The sequence below is a fragment of the Girardinichthys multiradiatus genome, chromosome 22 (assembly GCF_021462225.1).
Source record: "Girardinichthys multiradiatus isolate DD_20200921_A chromosome 22, DD_fGirMul_XY1, whole genome shotgun sequence".
In the NCBI taxonomy this organism is placed as follows: Eukaryota; Metazoa; Chordata; class Actinopteri; order Cyprinodontiformes; family Goodeidae; genus Girardinichthys; species Girardinichthys multiradiatus.
The window spans coordinates 38,522,349-38,543,152 of NC_061814.1; the positions used below are offsets into that span (position 1 = coordinate 38,522,349).

General features: G+C 39.0%; 1 protein-coding gene across 1 annotated transcript; it reads right to left on the reverse strand.

Moving 5' to 3' along the window:
- Positions 1-634: 634 nt before the first annotated feature.
- LOC124858765 (serine racemase) lies at positions 635-13,877 on the reverse strand. Its single transcript, XM_047350975.1, has 11 exons — positions 13,668-13,877; positions 10,771-11,092; positions 9,262-9,378; positions 8,908-9,149; positions 8,629-8,794; positions 4,748-4,847; positions 3,674-3,749; positions 3,372-3,497; positions 3,001-3,168; positions 2,854-2,911; positions 635-1,482 (listed from the first exon to the last, which is right to left on the reverse strand). Exons 1-11 carry the CDS (start codon positions 13,781-13,783, stop codon positions 1,384-1,386), a joined length of 1,590 nt encoding a protein of 529 aa, XP_047206931.1. The 5' UTR covers positions 13,784-13,877; the 3' UTR covers positions 635-1,383.
- Between the last annotated feature and the right edge of the window lie 6,927 nt (positions 13,878-20,804).

A 20,804-nucleotide genomic window follows, 5' to 3' on the forward strand; every position in this document is an offset into this window, starting at 1 on the left:
ACCTTCACACATGAATGAGGAATGGGTCAGAAACACTGCTTGAAACTCAACATCCAACATGGCTGCAGCTCAAATAACTTCTTGTGAAAGCTGTAGTAATGAACTCTTTATTTTGCACTTTTGAGGGGATGGTACCTCCTATTACTTTTCCCTTATCTATTTGCAAACATGTTTCTTTAGTGTTTGAAAGTATAAATTCTAAATAAATAATGGGAAATTGATCCTGAGTGAATTAGCAAATCACAGTTATTTTCTGATTTATAACTTGGGTAAGGTTAAGTTGGGTGTGATCCGTGAATCTGTCGATGACATTGTAAACTATTGAATGATTGTGGTGGTAACTTGGAGACAACAATAAAACAACTCTTTCCTGATGAAGACAGATTCACACCCTTCCAATGGTCCAGTGTTTAATATTTAGAAAATAATTGACATAAATGCGAGGTTTTTCTTAACGTTTGGTTTTCATTGGTGCTGTGTAGACATTTCTACTACAGTGACTCAGAAGGGATGAAACTGGACTTTCAGTTGGGTAATATTTATATGCAACCTGCTGTTTATGATTTTAGCTGTCATAAAATCCCAGATCTTTAAAATGAAATGACAGAAAATCAAACAAAGAATCCATCTGAAATTGTTTGGATAGTCACCAGAATTTTATTTGAGCTTCGGTTGGAAGGACAGTGCATATCTCCACCTAAGAATTTACATGGTACCATATCTCAAAGTACCACACAGCAACGATAGCACAGGGTCACGGTGCCCTCTGCTTAAAGACAATAAGAGCTTTAGCTCATCTTAAGCAGCCCAGTCACCATTACAGCTGTCTCAGGCCATTAAATCAGCGGTGGATGATGCAGACACAACTTACCCCAGCATTCTCTGTCACTTTTACTCTTAATTATTTACACAATAAATGCATTTAGTCTTAATTTTCTTTCAGAAATCTGCACACAAACAGCATAAAAACAGACATATAAATTTTTTTGCTTTTATTTTGAGAGCATTCTTTCTTCAATACTAATACACTGGGGCGTATAAATATAGACGTATGTACAGCATTTTAAAAATATATATATACTTATATAAATATAATTACTTTTATTTGATGCCTGTATAATGTTAATGGGGAATTAGGCTGTAACTATCCATACCGTCCAACCTGCAGCTAATTCAGTGTAAAGTTCTGGTAAGAGCTCGATCCAGTCCAGTCTTCGCAGATAATCAGAAGTAATTTATGTTAATAATTGCTCTATAATATCTGGTGTGCAAGCATTTCATGAGGTTGGTTTATGTCATAGTTAAGGATGTGTTGGGAATCCCTTCCAGGTTTATTTACATTCCACTTTTTTCTATTGTGTCATGGTTTGTATGTTGTTTTGATCACCGATCCAGCCAGCATATCGAAGGGTAGCGCTCATTCAGCGTCTTGCGCATCTGAGCACTTTGTGTCTTATCCCTGGTTTCCACCACACACTCCACCTGTCAGCACAACAGACACGTACACATCAGAATCAGAGCAAGCAGCGTGTTTTCGTTGCCTGTTAGTCATCCGAGACCTTTCACCTTTTACACAGCCGGTGGACAAACAACACAGCAATGGGTCTGGCCTGCAGAGGCAATAATGCTGATCCCAGAGATTAAGAGACGTTTCAGCTTGTTTCAAGGCAGAATTAAGTACGGCTGTTGGAGATTAGAAACCTTGTCCAGAAAAAGGTGTTATGTATGGTGTGCTTGATTAGTATCTCCCTCTCTAAGTATTTTTCTAAAGAATATTTTGTAAAGAAAAGAGAAAAACAATGCTGCACGATCTGTTAGAACATAGCAGGATCTTGGGAATTTTGTGAATTTCTTCAGTGTGAAGGCACACGTCTAGATCCTGCTGAACATAACACCCTCAGACTAGTTACAGAGGTCACACCAGGTTAACAGGATTTTGCTGCCATGGCTTGATTTTCAAAAAATTCCATTTAAAATGGAAGGTTTCTGTATCTCCACCTACAGTTTCAGCCTTGCTGTTTATGAAAGTCATCCCTTTAATATAAATATCCCATCTGTCAGCCATAATATTCAGGTTCGACAGTTTGAGAGATATAGGTCAAGAGGTTTTCTGTGCAGAGTCTTGACCACATCCACCTATCTTCCCACCTCCTCCAGCAGGCATGAAGAGTATAGATTGGTCATTGCAGCCACATGGTTGCAGGCTGCAGGTAGTAGAGCCGCCAAGAACATTTGACACAAGCATCAGGCCAATGTGAAAGTTCTTCAAATTGTTGATTGCCCAGACACTCTGCTGGCTGTAAGTCACGAATACGATGCCACTACACTCCAAGTAGGACCCCAATTTGCTGCCAACTTTGCTACAGAAGTTTGGTGAAAGCTCAAAATTCACCTATTATTCTTTATCACACCCAGTGCTTTCTTCAGACACCCTTGAAGAGCTCACCAAAACCCTGAAGGTTCCACCTGATTTTTGATTCTAGCAGTATCTTCTTTGAGTTTGTTTCTTAAAGACAGGATAACAGTGAATACCAAAAGCTCTCAATGTCTGCAAACTCACTCAATTACACAGCCTACTCTGGAGCCTGGACTAAAGTCATGGGTTTGGTTTCAGTTTCCAACTTATACCACTAGATGTGACTATATCCTAAACACTGCACCTTTAACATTCAATATGAGGACAAGTCAGTTGATAAATTAAAGTTGTGAAGATTGCTTCATGTCGTGGTTGGTACTTATCCAGTAAACAAACTGGATGAAAGTTCCTTCATTATTCACTAGTTAGCTTTGCAGTAATGGAAAAGTCTATGAGCAGACAACAGATCAGGCGAAAAGGACAAATTAACTGCCTACCTTTGCTTTGAAGACATCTGACTTGTCAATGTGTCTGCGATGGCAGACATCCAATAGCCTAGCAGGGGAAAAAAAAAACAAGTAGCAGAGAGTTAAAATGGCATCAGGCATCAAAAAGGAAACAGAAAGCAGAAGATCTTTCCCTACCTGACGTCCTCTCTGGACAGTACGTCCAACAGTTTCGCCATGTCTCCTGGCCATTCTCCCAGTTGCACAGAGAACTTACTGACCCGGTCGTCCAACACCAAAGCTCGGTCCACACACTGCCTCATCAGGTCCGGCTCCATGTTAGCGCTACTCACCACAACAACCACCCTACAGCAGAAAGAGGCAGGAAGTTTAATATGAGCTGTAACCAGAAGGGTTACGGCTGGCAATTGAGCTGAATCACCAGGGCGCCACCTGGGTCAAACTCCAGACTTTAGACTTCTGTATATTTAAAACGATTTGTACCCTGACTGATTTACACAAGCCAACTGCTAAACTGTGTCTTCTTTGACAGATTTTAGCCAACCCACCTTTTCCCTCTTAGTTCTGGCAGTTGCCCTGCCAATATGGCAGCCAGTCCCATTGCTCCCACAGTGTCCACTGTGGAGTGTTCTACCTCCTGAAATCGCAGCATCGCCACCAGGGAGTCTTCCTCACTGAGAACACAGACAAAAATCCAACCCATGTGAACTTCAAATACACTGTGAATGGCTGAACACTAAAAATCCTAAAAATCACACTGATAATATTATTTATTCTGTAATAATTTAAGTAATGACACAACACGTTTTAGGACATTTTAAGGTGTGAATATGTCGTGAAGGTGCGGTACCTGACAGGTATAACCTTGTCTATCAGTTTCTTGGCCAGTTGGAAGGTGTTTGCACCAAGCGAATGCTCGTTAAAATCTGCGAACAGCAATAAGATCATAACGTAAAACTAACTTGTAACAAAAGAAATGTTCAGTGTGATCTATAGTCATGGGAAAAGAAAGCAAATCAACTGATCACTATTAGTGAGACCAGTGCTATAAATAATAGTTTAGGCACCTCGATGAATTTTTTATTAAGTTGTATGTGTGCTAAAACAAAATGCCTGAGTGGAACAACATCAGCAATGACCTTAGAGAAGCATTTATTGTTATCCAGCATTATAGAAGGGTATATAAAGCTTTTCTAAGTAATATGAAGTCAATCATTTTATAGAGAAAGAGACTATTCACACTGTAAGTCTGAGTAAAGCTCTCTGGAGAAATGTAGATATATGAGACCAAAGTAATAATGTTTGGTGATAATGTAAAGGTCCATGTTTACTCTAACAACTGTTAAACACAGTGGTCGAGTCCTGATGATGTGGGCTGTTTTTGCAGCCACAGGACTTAGACACCTTGGAGTCGCTGAGTCAACCATGAACTCCTCTCTGTACCAAAGTGTTCTAGAGTCAAATGTTAGGGCATCTGTCTGGCCGCTAGAGTGGTCCAAACTGTGTTATCAACAGGGACTATGATCCCAAACACAGCAGCACATCTTCAACAGAATGGCTGAAAAGAAAGGAATATAGGGGCTGCAATGGATCAAAGTCCAGATCTCAAACTGATTGAAATACTGTGGTGGGACCTTAAGAGAGCTCTGAAGGATGAAAGTCTGCAAACTAAACTGAACTAAAGCAAAGTCAGAAAGAAGGGTGGGCCAGAAGACATTTACTGCGAGTTACTTCTGCTGAAGGTGGCCTTCTAAGGTATTGATTCATGGGGCATAATTAGGTTTTTTCATTATATATTGAGGATCATGGACACTTTCTTTTTTTTCCATAACTGCAAATCAACACATCCAACAATCATCCATAAACCCTGAAAATGTCCCAAAACTCAGGTTTTATGAAGCCTCCAGAGATGAAGTGATCTTACCTCCATAAAGTTTCTTATTGGGGTTGCTGTGCATGTTTTTGATTGGTCCATCGGTCTTCAGCGATTGTAGCAGCAGAGGGAAATCTTCTGGTTCAATTCCCTGTTAAAGGACGTTCAGCAGTTAATATTTTAAAGTATTCACAATGCCGTATTGTCATGAGCGCATGTGTTAATAGGACGGGATGTTTACTATGGTTAAACTCATCAAGGCAGATAAAGAACAGATGGTGGCTAATTCATAAACAAACAGGATTTTCTAAGGATGTATTTCTCTTTCACATGAATGTTTCCACATTATATATAGCCACTGGGAAACACTTTGCAACAATGAATTCAGTTTTATTCTCTACTTCAGAGCTTTACACATTTAACAGTTGCTGAACAGTGAAAATGTGGTCTTTTAATTAAGTTACATGATCTTTCTAGAAGCTTGTTTTTTTTTCTGGACTTGTAGTTATCTACAGGGGTGAAAGTGAGCCGGTGCGGTCCGGTACTGCGTACCACTAAAAGATTCTGCGCCGGTATGCAGTACCGGGAAGAGGGAGGAACGGCTGTCTGCTATGAAGCCGTCATCCAGAACCAGTTACGGCTGCAAAAACTCACGAGCACACAAAGAAGATCAGATCCGCTACCAATAGACAGTCTAAAACATAAATGTAGCTTTTTCCTCTCATTCCAGATAGTTTCTGAACTGTTCTGCTATGATGGAGCCTCAATGCTCTTGCTTTGCTTCTCTCTCCTCGGAGCTCGAGGTTTTTGTGAACGGCCAGCCTTTAAAACGAGCACCGCTACGTTTAATGTCTGTCTGCTCGCTACTAAATACCCCAGTTAAAAGCAAAGGGAGAAAACTAGTTGTATTTCATGTTGTTTTGCTGAATTACAACACAGTACAGCTCGAAAACAGCGCTTAAGACCAGAGATTTCACATACGCTACATGAGAGCGCATGCGCGTTTACTTCCAAAACGGAGCGGTTACCAAGGAGATCAGTGCGTTCGATTTAATGGACTGGGAGATTTTACACAGGTGGTGCACAGACATAAAAAACGCCACTTGCATTAGGACAGGACGAACAATAAATCACTTACCATCTGCAGACTTTTAAATAAAAACTGCAAAAACAACCGAACTGTCAGATTTTTAATTTAAATGAAATCAAAACTTCACCACAATGCAGAGAACAATAACTTCTGTGTTAAAAAAAAACTACTTTCACCCCTGGTTATCTATATGTGCAATGAAAGTAGCTTGTTTAACTAAAGTAAACAGTATTTTCTGTAAAAGTAACCTGTAACTTCCACAAAGTTCCAAAACAAAAACTTTAAATTCCAGAAAGTAACTTGTATGCTAAGTTAAAGTAAGTTCTGGAAATGTGCAAAAAGTAGACATTAGGTAGTGGAAAGCAAACTGTGTTTCATAAAGTAAATTGTAAGTTGTGTAAAGGAAATTTGCAGGTTTAGTGAAAGTAACCTGTAATTCCTGTCAAAGCAATCTGTAAGTGTATTGGATTTTTGAAATTCTGTAAGTTCCAAAGTTTTTCATCACTTCCAGAAAGTAACATATTTGCTTAGTGAAAGTAACATGTAAGCTTTGAAAAATATCCAAAAGTAAAAGCATAGTTCTGGAAAGTAATTTGTAAATTCCAGAAAAACAGCTGTAGGTTCTATGAAATAATCCTGCAAGCTCTGTAAAAGTAACCTATAGGTTTTGTCATAAAAGTATTCCATAAGATCCACAATGTTCCAGAATGCAACTGTTAAAGTAAAGTTAGTAAAGTTTTGACCTGTCTATAAATTAAAATGTATGTTGTGTGATAGTAAAGGCACCCTGGAAGTGATGTGAAAGTGAATTGTAAATTCTGTTAAACTAACCTGTAAGATTTGGAAGGTTTCAAATAACAAGCTGTAAATTTTAGTAGGTAACCTGTAAGTAAAAGTAACATTTATATTATTTGAAAGTAACCTGTAGGTGCTGTAATTTTCACAAAGTTTAAAAAAAGTTTAAAAATGTAAATGGTACATTCTGGAAAGTAAACTGTAAGTTCCAGAAAAAGAAAACGTACGTTCTATGAAAGTAATCCATAAATGTGTTGAAGGTATCCCAGAAGTTCATAATGTTCTTGAATCTAACCTGGATGCTCAGTTAAATCACCCTGTAAACTCTGGAAGTTAACCTCTAACGGGTGTTCTGTGAAGGCAACTTGTGAGTGAGGTGAAAGTAAATTGTACAATCTGTTAAAGTAACCTGTATGATCTGGAAGATTTCAAAAAGTAAACTGCAATATTCCAGAAGTAAACAGTACATTCTATACTTGTACATTCAGTGAAAATAGCATGAAAGTTTTAAAAGTTATGAAAAGGAATCCGTAGGTTCTGGAAAATGAACACCAAGTTCTGTGAAAACCACCTGAATGTTTTGTGAAAGTAATCTGTTTAAAAGTATCCTGTATGTTCCAAAAAGTTCTTAAAATTAAATGAGTTCATATGAGATCCAAACAGTAATATGTATGTTCAGTAAAATTAAGTTTCACAAAGTTATCAAAACATTGCTTCTGGAAAGTAAATTGTCAGTTCTAGGAAAAAAAAACTGCAAGTTCTGTGAAATCCATCTACAAGTTCTGTAAAGTAGTCTTGTTAAACCAACTAGGGAATTCTGGGAAAATAATCTGTAAATTTGTTGAAAGTATCCCATCAATTTTGAATGTTCCTGAATTCAATCTCTATGCCAATTTAATGTTACATGTAAGCTCTGGGAGTTAACCAGTAAGTTCCATAAAGTTCTGAGAAGGTAACCAGTAAGTTCCATAAAGTTCTGTGAAGGTAACCAGTAAGTTCCATAAAGTTCTGTGAAGGTAACCAGTAAGTTCCATAAAGTTCTGTGAAGGTAACCAGTAAGTTCCATAAAGTTCTGTGAAGGTAACCAGTAAGTTCCATAAAGTTCTGTGAAGGTAACCAGTAAGTTCCATAAAGTTCTGTGAAGGTAACCAGTAAGTTCCATAAAGTTCTGTGAAGGTAACCAGTAAGTTCCATAAAGTTCTGTGAAGGTAACCAGTAAGTTCCATAAAGTTCTGTGAAGGTAACCAGTAAGTTCCATAAAGTTCTGTGAAGATAACCAGTAAGTTCCATAAAGTTCTGTGAAGGTAACCAGTAAGTTCCATAAAGTTCTGTGAAGGTAACCAGTAAGTTCCATAAAGTTCTGTGAAGGTAACCAGTAAGTTCCATAAAGTTCTGTGAAGGTAACCAGTAAGTTCCATAAAGTTCTGTGAAGGTAACCAGTAAGTTCCATAAAGTTCTGTGAAGGTAACCAGTAAGTTCCATAAAGTTCTGTGAAGGTAACCAGTAAGTTCCATAAAGTTCTGTGAAGGTAACCTGCAAGTGATGTTGAAGTAAATTCCAAATTCAGTTAAAGTAACCTGTAGGATCCAGAAGGTTTCAAAAAGTAAGCAGTAATGTTTTCTTTTTTTAAATAACCTGTAAAATCCAGAAATTAAGTACATAGAGTACTTAACATACAGTAAATCGTAGGTTGTGTGTTTGTTACCAGTGAGTTATGCATTTCCATACATTCTGCAAAAGTAGCATAAAAGTTCTAAAAAGTAACATCTAAGCTATGTGATAATCCTGTTGAAGTTCTGGAAATTAACTTGGAAAGTATTTGCCAAATGGTGCACTGCTGATAATACTGTTTCTCCATACAATTAGAGACTTTCATAGATTTAGTAAAGCCTCGCAAAAAATGAAAAGGAATCCTAAATGGAGATACACAAAGTGAGTGGCAGTGCATTATTACAATATAAAGTAACAGATCTTTTGAAACAGCCGTGGTTATTGCACCGATGTGAAGCAGCAGCTAATAAATGTCTGACTTTTTATGCATACTTACTGCAACGAGAATCTGAGAGTTGAAGTGTTTGATGGCTGCAGCGGTGCTGGCCAGAAGTCCATACTGTCCTGCTGCAGGAACAATCACTGCATCCACTTTGGGCACCTGCTCAAAGATCTCCATGCCCACAGTGCCCAGTCCTGCTAGGTAAGCTGCACTTTCATCTCTGGAAATACGTACAGGTTTTAATTTCATAACAGTACCGCATGTAGATGAACTCCTGCGAGTTCATCTTAAATCTGATATAGCAAATGTTAAAATGAACATGTTGAGACTGACTCTTCTAGATAAAGGTATCCGTTCTCTTTGGCCAGATGGCGGGCATGATTTTGGGAGTCATGACTGGTGCCGCCGTATGAAATGACCATGGCACCGTAGTCTCGGTAGGTCCGGAGACGTGGAGAAGAACAGCTTGATGGCATGATGACAAACACTGGAATCTTCAGCTGTACTGCATGGTGAGCCACGGCCATGGAAAAGTTACAGTCGGTGGCCACAATCACACCCTTCCTCTGCTGCTCCTGGAGGGAGAGAAACTCATTTTCATTTAACATTTGGGACTACAGGTCAGCTGCGGATCACACAACCTGCAACCAGGCCAACAGAAGAAGGCCTCCTTGTGGTTAGTTTTACCTGTGTGAGGCAGGTCAGCAGGTACAGCACTCCTCTCTCCTTCACAGAGCCTGTGTAGTGCAGATACTCCTTCTTCAGGAAGATCTCCATCCCGTACTGTTTGGACAGTCTGGAATACTGGCCATAAATAAGCAGCATCATTTGTTTAATATTCCCTGTTAGAGTTTGTTCACTAGCAGCTGTTTTAGTTGAAATTAGACATTAAGGTCTGGTTTCTGTTTGGTAGAAACCAGACAAATAGTCATGGGGAAGAGGGTCCATTCATGACTGACAATTTAATTCAAAATTACTTTATGCGTCTCAAAAGGAAATAAGATACAGCCAACACAGTCAAGGGAAGAACGAAGTACACCCCTTGATTCAGCAGCTTGTAGAACCAAATTTAGGAGCAAAAATGTTCAGTAGTTGTTCTTATGAATCTTTTACGTCACTGTGGAGTAATGTTGGTCCACTCTTCTTTACAGCATTGAGGTTTGCAGACATTTGGTTCTGCACAGCTCTATTAAGGCCCCACCACAGCATTTCAATAAGGTTGAGATTTGAACTTTGACTGGGCCTGTTGATAAGCTGCTTCAGCTGTTAGACAGATGGACTCACATTAGACTCTAGAACCCTTTGCTATACAGAGAGGTTAATGTTTCAACCCAGTGACTGAAAGAAGCCTAGATCCTGTGGCTACAAAACAAGCCTACATGATCATACCTCCACCACCGAGCCTGATGGCTGTTATGAAGTGCTTGTGCTGATGTGCTGTGTTTGGTTTTTTCCAAACATGGAGCTGTGCATTATGGCCAAATATCTATTTATTGATTTCATCTCTCAAAACAACATTGTTACAGAAGTTTTGTTGGTTATTTGGGAGAAGAGAGAATTTTCAAGCAGCTCTTTCCTAAAACAACAAATTAATCAGCTACCTGAGGTCATTGACGTCTGAAATGGAGGTATTGAGTTTTTGTCAGCTCTCTGGGTATTGTAGAATCTGACTTTGGAGTGAATTTGTGGGATGTCTACACTTTGAAAGATAAGCAGCTGTCTCAAATGTTTTCTACTATGAATAAGCTTTCTCAATGTGTAATGATGGATATCATATTCATTTGAAATGGCCTTATCACCCTTTCCAAATTGATGGACACCAACAATTGGTTCTCTAAGGTCATTGCTGATTTGTTGTCGTCTTGGTATTGCGTTAACATACACCTGGATGCTCAGGTCCACGTCAATTTTTTTCCCCATGACTGTTTACAGTTAAATCTACATAAGTACTCAGGGTAATCAAAATCTGTCCATTCCTACATCTGAAGAAATCAGTGTGCACTATTTTGTACTATTATTTTCACAAATCATGACCAGAATGCGTTTCTGTCAATGAACACATTTAATAAAATGTGTAAGCTAATATAATCTATTTTGCTTTATGACAGCAGCTATGCATTGTTCCCTTAAAGCTGACTGCACACCTCTTTCTATTTCCACCGTGACCCACTACACAAATTCACACAACCAGCATACCGTGCAAGGTGTCTTCTGTATCACTGACTGGATCCTGAAGGCTGCTGCACTGATGTCCTCAAAGCGAAGGTACGGAACTGGAGGTCTGGGAATGATCCTGAATTCACTTACTCTTCTGGTTTTGGGGGGATCCATGAGCTTTACCTGAGGAGCTGCAACCACTTTGGTTTCGTAGAACTTAACATCTCCATTCAGAAGTTCCTCCTCACCAAAGTCTTTGAGACGCTCTGGTTCAATGAGAGTAGGCCGGCGGCCCACAGTGCCGTTACAGACAGATTTGTAAGAGCTGCCCGGCTGACTGGGGCCCAAACGCAATTCCTCTCTGAAACAATAATAAAAAAAGTATAGAATATCACTTTCTTGTCCTAATGTTGTTGTCGGAAGGTATCGGTGTCTGGGGCTGTAGCGGTGACTATCAAACAAAGACAATTTAGCACATACCAAGCTCACTGGAACCTCTAGTAGAGATTTGTTACCAAAATCCGATTGAAAAGTCTTGAAAAATCCAACTTTTAATAAGTTAATTTATTCAATGAAGAAAAAAATTCACATTAAGAATTGTTTTTAACTAAATTACCAAATGCTCAATTATTGGCACTGTTAATGCTTTGTACGACCCCCTTAGCAGCTGGTCTTGGAGCATGCAAGGGGGGGGATCTTTGACCATTCCTTTTTGCACAGTCACTCGAGATCATCCAGAGTCCTCCCTTCACTTTAGCGTACCCTACAAGTTTTCCATAGAATTTAGGTCAGTGGAGTAAGATGGCCATGGAAGAAGGTGGATTCTTTTGTCTATTGAACCACAGAACTTTGATTTGGCCATTCGTTTGGATCATTATCCTGCTGAAAAATCCAATGATGACCAATTTCAGTTTACTGACAGATGCAACCAGAATTGTATTTAAATTGTCCTAGTATTTGAAATGAGGCTATGCACTTTAACAAGGTTCCCATGGCTCTTAGAACAGAAACAGGCCCACAGCATAACAAATCATCCACCGTACTTTGCCGTGGGCATTTTGGTTTGTTGCCAAAAAGTTCAATCTTACTCTCATCTGGTAGACTTAATTTAGTGTCCCAGTACTGTTCAACAAAGTTTGCGTGTTTACGTTTGTGAAGGTAGGACAGAAAAAGCTTTTTCCTAGGATGCCTCCCAGACAACCAATTGGCATGTAGATAACCCCAATGGTTGCTGTGGAGACTGCGACCTCAAGATGCCACTCTTTCAAGCAGTTTTTCAGTAGTGAGCCCAGCTTTGTTTATGCACGCTGTTTTAAACTTTGTAGTTCTCGCTACGACTGCAGATGTCAGCAATTTTAGCATTTCTTTTCGCCATTTGCTGACTCATTAGGTTCAGCACTCATCTCCCTTTCTAATGACATGTTCACTTGTCTTTCCTATGTGAGTGGCTACATCATATTTACACCCTAGAGAACAGCAAACCATGGCTTAACAATGACAGCTCCTTGACACTGTAATCACCTTTAGAGGTTCTTTAAAATCTTTTCTTACATTTAATTTCTTTGAACTGTCAGGTATGCCAGCTTATAACATGTCCACATATTTACTTCTATTTTATGCTTGTAGACTTTCTTGCTAGAAAATACTTTTTTTTAACACATTATACACTTTTAAAATGACAGTTTCTGAGACTTCCAGGTTTAGAAGAAACAGAACTGACCTCAAGATGTGTATACATATACTGAAGGTGCTATTCTTCAGTCTGAGATTAAGTGATTTATCTTTACATCAAAACAGCTTAAACCATCTATGAATGATGACATCACTAAGCCTACTTATGATTTAGTTTGGCTCCTCTTTTTTGATTTATCGTAGCTTGGTAAATGGACACAGGATGGGACAATTAATCTAAATTGTCTAATTTTGCTCCATATTTGCTCTCATTTCTCAAAGAACACCAAACAAACCTGGTTTACACTCTTTTTTTGGATGCATACCTCTACGTGTAATTTATAGAGCAGGATTTCTGCAACATAAAGGATTACCCACAATGCATTAAGTAATGTGATTGGGCACTAAAACAAATCAAAATGGATTTAGTGGATATGCTTCTATTTTGGTAGATAGCCACCAGATGGAGCTGCTTTCTCAGACAAATATGATACCAGCACTCTGCAGACAACACCCCACTCTATTTCTTTCACTGTGATCTATTATAAGCCGCACATTCACCTTTCACCTGGTCTCACGAATCCATTACCGGTCTCTGCCCCATTTTATCCATTATTTTTAGTCCAGTGCAATCAGAGTACCCTCATTATTGTGAATGAGGAAAAAGAAAAAAAGTCCTAAGGTGCACATGCAATAAAGAAGCTATGATTCAAGGGCAGTATTCAATAAAAAAGCATCAAAAAAGGAAAAGAAAAACACAGCAATCTTGAAGAACCTCTTTAAAGTAGAAGAAAAGGAGATGAAGAGGTAAGCCTTTTTTACTTTAAATAGTCCAAAACATAAAGATTGAGAATAAGACAAAAAAGGTGAAGGAGGCTTTTATCATCATCTGCCTCTTAATGTCCTAAAAACACACCGTTCCTAAAAGAGTTCATTTGGATAAACGGTGAAGCCTTTTCTGCAGACACTGCAGACTGCTGATGTTGTTTTGTTGCATGATGGGGTTTGGTATAATGTTTTTAGTAGTTTATGTTTCTTTCTTGGCTTTAGCCTCCCTGGGTGCAGAACTAAAAGATCTTGATGTAGACAACAGGGCCAGTGAGTTATTTGCTGAATGACTCTTAAAAGGCTATTTTTCTCCAAAGGTTTTTAATTTCTCTTTGCCTTTTCGGCAAATCATTCAACATTACCACAAAAGATCTGTTACTACAGGGTTGATTTGAGGATGGCAGGGGTCTGGGTCACTACAGGTTGCTATTTCCCACCTCTCCCAGAAGGGGTCATGGTCCTCGCTGTCTTTAATTGCAGGTCTAGGTGAGAACAGACGTTCCAGTCGCTCGCTCAGGTATCTCGAGTAGAATAACTGGGCAGCAAAGTTCATCCTGACTGAGGAAACTCCCTCTTGCAATCCGAGCGTCTGTGCTCTTCTGCTCCGGCTGCCGTGTGTCCGAGGGATAACAGGACACTGACTGGCGTACCTCCCCTAACCGAGCTCCCTCACTCTATCCCTGCCCTGCAGTTATTTAAGGGCGGATTACCAATGGACACATGGTGGCTGCGGAGAGCCTCTACTGTGGCTCTATTCCTGGGCCCGGATTACTTCCCCTTTCTATGACGCGATGCTAATCAGACGGTCTAAGGAGATAGATGTAGAATTAGGGTTTAACTGGAGACTGGTGAACTGGAAGCTCCAACACACTGAAGAAATAACCATGTATGGCATAAAAAACTACAGACTTTTGGGTGAAATTAGTTTGTTGCCAAAACCTTTGAGACAATTCACGAGCAGCCCTCCTTTTTCTTGGTTTGCAGCTGCTGCCATGAGAAGACATATTTTTATAAGAAACAGCCAATACTAGTGAGAAAGGATGTCCCAATGGGGGACCTCCCTGGTGACGTTAGCAACAAAAGGAGATGGGCTGCCACCAAAAAATAGATAAAAAGTGAAACTGGCCCCAATTAAATCCCAACAGGCAGTCCAGATCCTGTTTACCTATGATCAGGTGTCCAATGTGTTCCTCAAATCTAATTTTAGCAGCAAACAGAAATGCCAAGAATTACTGGAAAGGCCTCCTGAAGGTAAGGCGAGCGTTCCCAAATTGTAGCATAAGTAAAAGGAAGGATGGCATAGGCAAAATACCCATCCCAGGGAATAAACCAGCATTCTGAGGAGTTCTCTTGGCTCACAAGGTTTCTGAAGAGAACTATGGAGATCATCAAACACAAGGGAAATCATTTATATCACCTTTGTTGGGTCCTCAGATAGAAACACCAACTTCTGCTCTTGCTAAACTCTATTGTGGTTGCAATAGAAACTGTGCCTAGTCATTAAAGGTACCAATGTGTCAGCACTGAGGCAAACCCTCTACTATTTAAAGTGTTTCTTCTCATGTTTCTTTTTCCATCATGGTTTTTGGATCTCTTCCCACATTGTTGCAAAAACAACCAAAAATGCAATAATAATGCAGTACGACAAAGGAAGTGTCCTTTGACATTTGATGGCAATACATTGTACTTTATTGACAAATTTTACCAAAAACCTGCAAAAATGTTCCCTCTAAAACTAAAAACAGGCCTCTTTGGAGTTCCACAGCTTTGCTGAACTTTGCAGTAGACATACCATTATAAAAGTTCAAGAAAGACTCCGAAGGTTGGTTTGTACCTAACTGAATAGGCATTTTAGGCATTTTCGATCCAGTATTCCTGGAACTTTCATATCCCCTTTCCATTTTTTGGTGTTTTTCAACTGTCAAGTTCAGAGCAGGCCATTAGCTCAGTAGATGCTTAGTGGAAACTCCTTCCTCTGCAGCAGTGTCCGCCGAGGTGTGCCTCAAGGGCTTAGTGTAAGAGAAAGAGGCTTTTACTGCTGAATTAAAAGTCATTATTTTTAGCAATAAAACCACAGTAACTACACTTTATAACATATTTAGAGTCACTACAAACGCCACAGAAAGGTGTAACTGTACTAAATTTTGGTTTTCTAGGATTTCCATGTTCTGTCACATCTGAGGCGAGAAAAGGGAGAGAGACAGCTCCAGAGAAGATTAAAACCCAATATTGTAACCATACCTTTTTTATCATTTACAGCGTTTACACTGTGAAACTGTATTATAATCGCTTCAAAGTCAGAGTAAGTTTGTAACATTCACAGATATTTAGACCAAAGAAATATATCCCAAAGGAACATAAACCACACACACACACACACACAGACACACACACACACACACACACAGAGCAGCAGCAGCAGACATTGATTTAACGTTAACAGAAAGTATTACCTTTAGAGGCTTATAAACTGATACGACTGAATAATAATGTTGAATAAAATTAAAGAATTGAAAATACTCAGCAGTCTGCCTCTACAACACCCTACTTAAAGGTTCCTGGTTAATGAAAAAGTACTACCTTCAGGAACTAGCCTGGTTCCTGGAATAATAGAACCACAGCCTATGAAACCTATGAAATGGGTTTTCACACAATCACAGTTAAATTTTTATGGTTTTCATAATTTTCTTGGATTTTACCAGGAAACCTTTGGCTTAGAGTTTGAAAAATTCATACTTTTGAAATAAAAAAATGTTTTGCCTTCAGTTTTTCCCACATGTGGCGCTTGTATATCTAAACAAATTTGAAGAAATATTTTGTCTACTTTAACCCCTCATGGTTCTTAAAGCTGAGTTCTTCACATTTTCTGTCAAATCACCGAGTGCACACTGTAACTCTGATCCATTCCCATTTTGGTGCAGCTCTGAATTTTTCTTTGAAACCCTTAACAGGAAAGTCTGATGAGTCTGTCAAACACTGTTGACTCATGAATGGTTGTATCTGTGCCCACCTGAAGGGTTTTTCAGTACAACTTTTAATTATTACACAATCCCTGCGTGTTTAAGGCTCAAAAATCTGTATGCTTATCCAATAAAACAGTGGTGCTGTGGGCTCATGCTTACCCTGCCTCCCCTGCCAGATAAATTGGAAAACATAAATTTTTGTAAAACCAGTGATTTATCATTTTTGGGTCTCTTTCTTCCTTTCTTCTTTTTTATATTATTCCATCATGACTACCCTCTACAGGCAATGTATACAAATGAGTAAAATAAAGTCACTAAAAATAAATAAATAAATGAGTTAAAGTAAGCAAGAAAATAAATACATAAATGAGTAAAGGAAATTAGGAGGTGAAAGTAAATAAGTTAGTAAGTAACCAGTTTTCACACCGTCTTACATTAAAAGTAGACATTTCCTGTTCTAGGTCAGTTAGGATTACAGCATTAATGAGAATGTTTTTATTTTAGATATTTATATTACTTTCATTAAAGTCAGAAATTTGCATATACTAAGATCAATATGCCTATAAGGAATTTTGAAAAGCCCTGATGTTGATGTTATATTTCTGATAGGTTACCTTCTCCACCTGAGTTACACTCAGGTCACACTCGTGAATGTATTTTAAGATAATGCCTCAAACACACTGCTTGGAAAAATGAATATCTGCCAATTTATCAGGAAGATAAGTATACCTTGATGCCTAAAGGTCTCCTGTTCATCTGTTTAAATATTTATGCAAGTATTAACACCATGGGAATGTCCAGCCGTCATACAGTTCTGGAATGGAACGGGTTTGGTCTCCCTGAGATTAAAGTGTCTTGGTGCCAAATGTGAGTATTTTCCTATTTTGTTAAGATATTGGCTCAAGCTGGTAAGAGAATGTCAGTGTCCACAGAGAAATAAGTCCTGAATCCACATGGTCTGAAAAGTCCCTCAGCGAGGACGACGTTGTTACTCCAAAAGGAAAATGAAAAGCAACCGCAAAATAAAAAGCGTCACCCTGGACTAGCCTCTTGCCATGTCGGGGTACTGGGATAGCAGCACCATGTCAGGTGGGTGTTTCACTGCAGGAGGAACTGGTGCATTTCACCAAACTGATGGAATCATGAGGAAAGAAATGTCACGGAGTCATCTGACTCAGTGACACCAGTTCTGTTGAGAGGAATGGGCCTAAATTCCAGCAAACTATTTTAAGAAGGTTGTGGTTCGACACCAAAAACACCCTACAATTTAAAAAGCAATTAACTAAAAAAGATAAGTAGTCACAGTGAGTATGGCAAGCACCATGGTGTAAAAGCAGTAAAAATAAGTAAATAGTACGGACAATAGTAGTAAGGACAATTAAGACATAAAAGTAAAGTTCAGTTACTTTACTAGCAATAAATCCTAATTCTTTCTGGCAGCAAAAATAAAGCTGACCTTTTGGCCAGTGGTTGTACTGGCACTCTTCACATTTTCAGACATTTTCTTTTCAAATTGCTGTTATATATATATTTATTATTAGTTTTACAATTTGGTTAAAATGTGTCAGGTTTGTGAATACCAAAAACTTTCTCAAGCAGAAGAAAGAAAAAAACATGGAACATTATTTCCATTTGTTTAGGTCTCCTATTCTATTTCCCCACTTTGAGTCTTTCCCCATGGTTAAGTAAAGATGTATGCTGCCTATTAAAAAGGTTATTAATATTCTTACATAGGACTCAATTGTTCTGTGTTCAATTTTATCAGGATCTTCCACTCACCAGTGGCCATTATGTGCTCTGTGCCCTTGATGTTAGTAAATCAAAGCAGCTAAAGCACAGAGTGATGACGCAACCCCAGGAGCATCCAGGTAAATCCAAAGACAAAGAAGCTGCCATTCGGATGTTGGGATCATCTTGATCCCCGCTGCCTGTAATACGGACTCAACATAGAACATTATAGAGCTTCCCTGGCAAGCTATGGAGACAGTTTTATTATTATTTTTCTGTAACAGAATTATGACACCATTACAAACACAGACTGTTTATTATGCTACCATTTTTATACATGTATGGTAACAGTTGGGGGTCAGTGCTTTAAGGGGTCTATAAGGTAAAAAGTAAATGACCCTTAGGAGAAATAATTTACTGGCTTCCCTCCTTCATCTCTTTAGTCAAGCTGTTGATAGTCTTCGTAAGTACAGAAAAGCCACAATAGGATTAGAAGAGGACAAAGTCAAGGAAAATCAAGGGTCAAGTAATGACTTCACACGCCCTGCCGCACATCTCATTCAGATTAGATTTAGTATCTTGCAAATGGCAGGAAGGCAGTGCTCTGACAGGCCTTAGGTTGAATGAAACAAAGAGATATATGAACAGCAGGAAGAGGAGGGGAGTACAAGAATAGACAGTGAAAAGGTGACCCTGCCTCCAGGAAGTTGTCACACCACGGATCAGCGTGACACAGGCCAAAGATGCTGTGATCCTCTGGTTGTGTGCTCTCTGAGGACCTTTTTGTTTTTTACATTGTGTCTGCTGGCCAGTCCTGAGCCAACATTTACAAGGATCAGAAAGACAAATAAACAGAAAACAAATTACTAAACTAAACTAAAAAACTAAACTAACCGAGATCATGATAAAAGTTCAATTTTACTTCTTTCATATATATCATCGGCTGTTTTTGATGTTGTTTTCTTATTGGTCAGTTGAAATTGGGTTGCCCTAAAGTTTTTGCATTTTTCCGCTGGTATTTATCTTTAGTGATGAGCTTCAAGTCTTTAAGGCTGAAAGGCCTGCTTGCGATTACACTAATCTTTGGCTCCCTTCGCAAACTCTCTGTCCATTTTAAGCTGGACCTTTGCCTGGGCTGCACCGAAACAATAATATTACTTCTAGTCAGAAGCAACATGTTGTTAACATTCTGCTGGGGGTATGAATAATTAGGGGCTTTACTGTACATCTCTGTGTTTCACAGGTAAAATTGTATTATGGCTTAATTTCTACTATATAAATATGCATAAGCATCACATAAAGTTTCAAACTGGATTTCACCAGAGAGATTCCATGATTTACTTCACTCTTTTCTATTTGAGTGGTTTGGGGATGGTAATGGAGATATGAGAATCAGATGCTTATTATCCTGACATGTCCTTGACCTCTATGCTTCCATTTTGATCTGTTTACAGTCAGGCGTGCCTCCTAACTCTGTTCTGTCATAAACCCCCCTGATCCCTTCACTCGTTTGCCCCCCATTTTTGTTTTCACCGTGCTTAAACCGTAGATCTACTTAAGCGGCCAGACGAGAGTGCCAGAGGAGGAGGAGGCTGAAGAAGGTCTGGCTTAACCAAGATAACCGTGTTTACGACGTAACAGTCATATCGGTCTTTGTGTGGGGAGGCGTGTGAGTCAGACACAGACAGAGGGATCGAGGCAGGTCAGTTCAGTGGGAGGTACAGGAACTACTCAATGCAATTATAAATAAAAGGCTGTCAGAGCTACAGATCTTCCCAGAAGGAGGAAAGCAGCTTTAATCCTCTATGTGTTTTTAGCATGAGGAATTTCAAAGAATAAATTGTAAATAATTAAAAGGTGGTTCTGGATCATAATGAGAAATATTTGATGCACTGCAGTCTAGTGATGCAAGTCGGTGTAACACAGTACTGATGGGATTATTTTTCAGCACTAGAGACCAGTTCATGCAGGCTGATACAGTTCACTTTACATCCAATCATCCTATTTATTTCAGGCTAATGATTTATTTGAAGAGCGATTTTTCCAAGGTGGAAGGACTCTACAACTGCATTGAAATCTAAAAACACGTTTCAATTTACTGTGGATTTTCTCTAATCCACACTAGGTCAGAATTATGCATATAGGCTCAAATGTAAATACATTCAGGCACAAAATTTAATAAGTACTGCTGAAGGTTTTAAAATTTCTTTTAACTTGACGATGAGAAGACCTGCTAACGTCTGGTTTGAGATCAGGATTGATTCCAGCAGATTGCTTCTCTTTGGCAGCATGAAAAGGTTTTGTTTGACTGAACATATTGGACTGACCAATTTTCAGAACAACTGGAAAGTCTGAAGACCGTAAAGACCTAAGAAGGGGAACTGTAGGTCTTCTGAAGCCATTTCTCAACAACTGGAGATACCAAGATCATCACATCAAACAGCGGTATGGGGATACATGTTATCCTGATTTGTCGCCAGTTTGCCGAGGCCTTGAGGAGAACACAAACTGCCCTTCTAAGATGAAGATAACTTGGTTAGGATGTTTAAAAACAACTCAGGAACTGAAGCCAGTTTTGCATCAACATGGACCGTGAGAGTGCTGACCAGGACAGAAGTTCCTCCTCCAAAATCAGCGCCTTCAAACTTGACTTTAATTTTCTGATGCCAACACGGACCAACTACTTACATCCTGGAAAAAAAGATCAGAAGATAGTTTTCAGGAACTTAAAGAATACCCAGAATGTTTTACAGAACTTTCTTGGAATGTGCTACTTACTTCTTTAGAACTTACCAGGTACTTTACATTCCTGGAACTTAATCGTTATTTTCCAGAACTTGCAAGGAGCTTTTCTGAAACTTTTCTGGAATGTACTGGTAATTT

What these genes read in the sequence shown, in the direction of transcription:
- LOC124858765 (XM_047350975.1), bottom strand. Translation starts at nt 13,783, where the DNA reads ATGAACTTTGCTGCCCAGTTATTCTACTCGAGATACCTGAGCGAGCGA. An exon ending in ACTCTCAGATTCTCGTTGCA is followed by an intron (nt 4,848 to 8,628) that starts GTAAGTATGCAT and finishes GTCCTTTAACAG; the next exon opens with GGAATTGAACCAGAAGATTT. An exon ending in CTGTCCAGAGAGGACGTCAG is followed by an intron (nt 2,912 to 3,000) that starts GTAGGGAAAGAT and finishes TTCCCCTGCTAG; the next exon opens with GCTATTGGATGTCTGCCATC.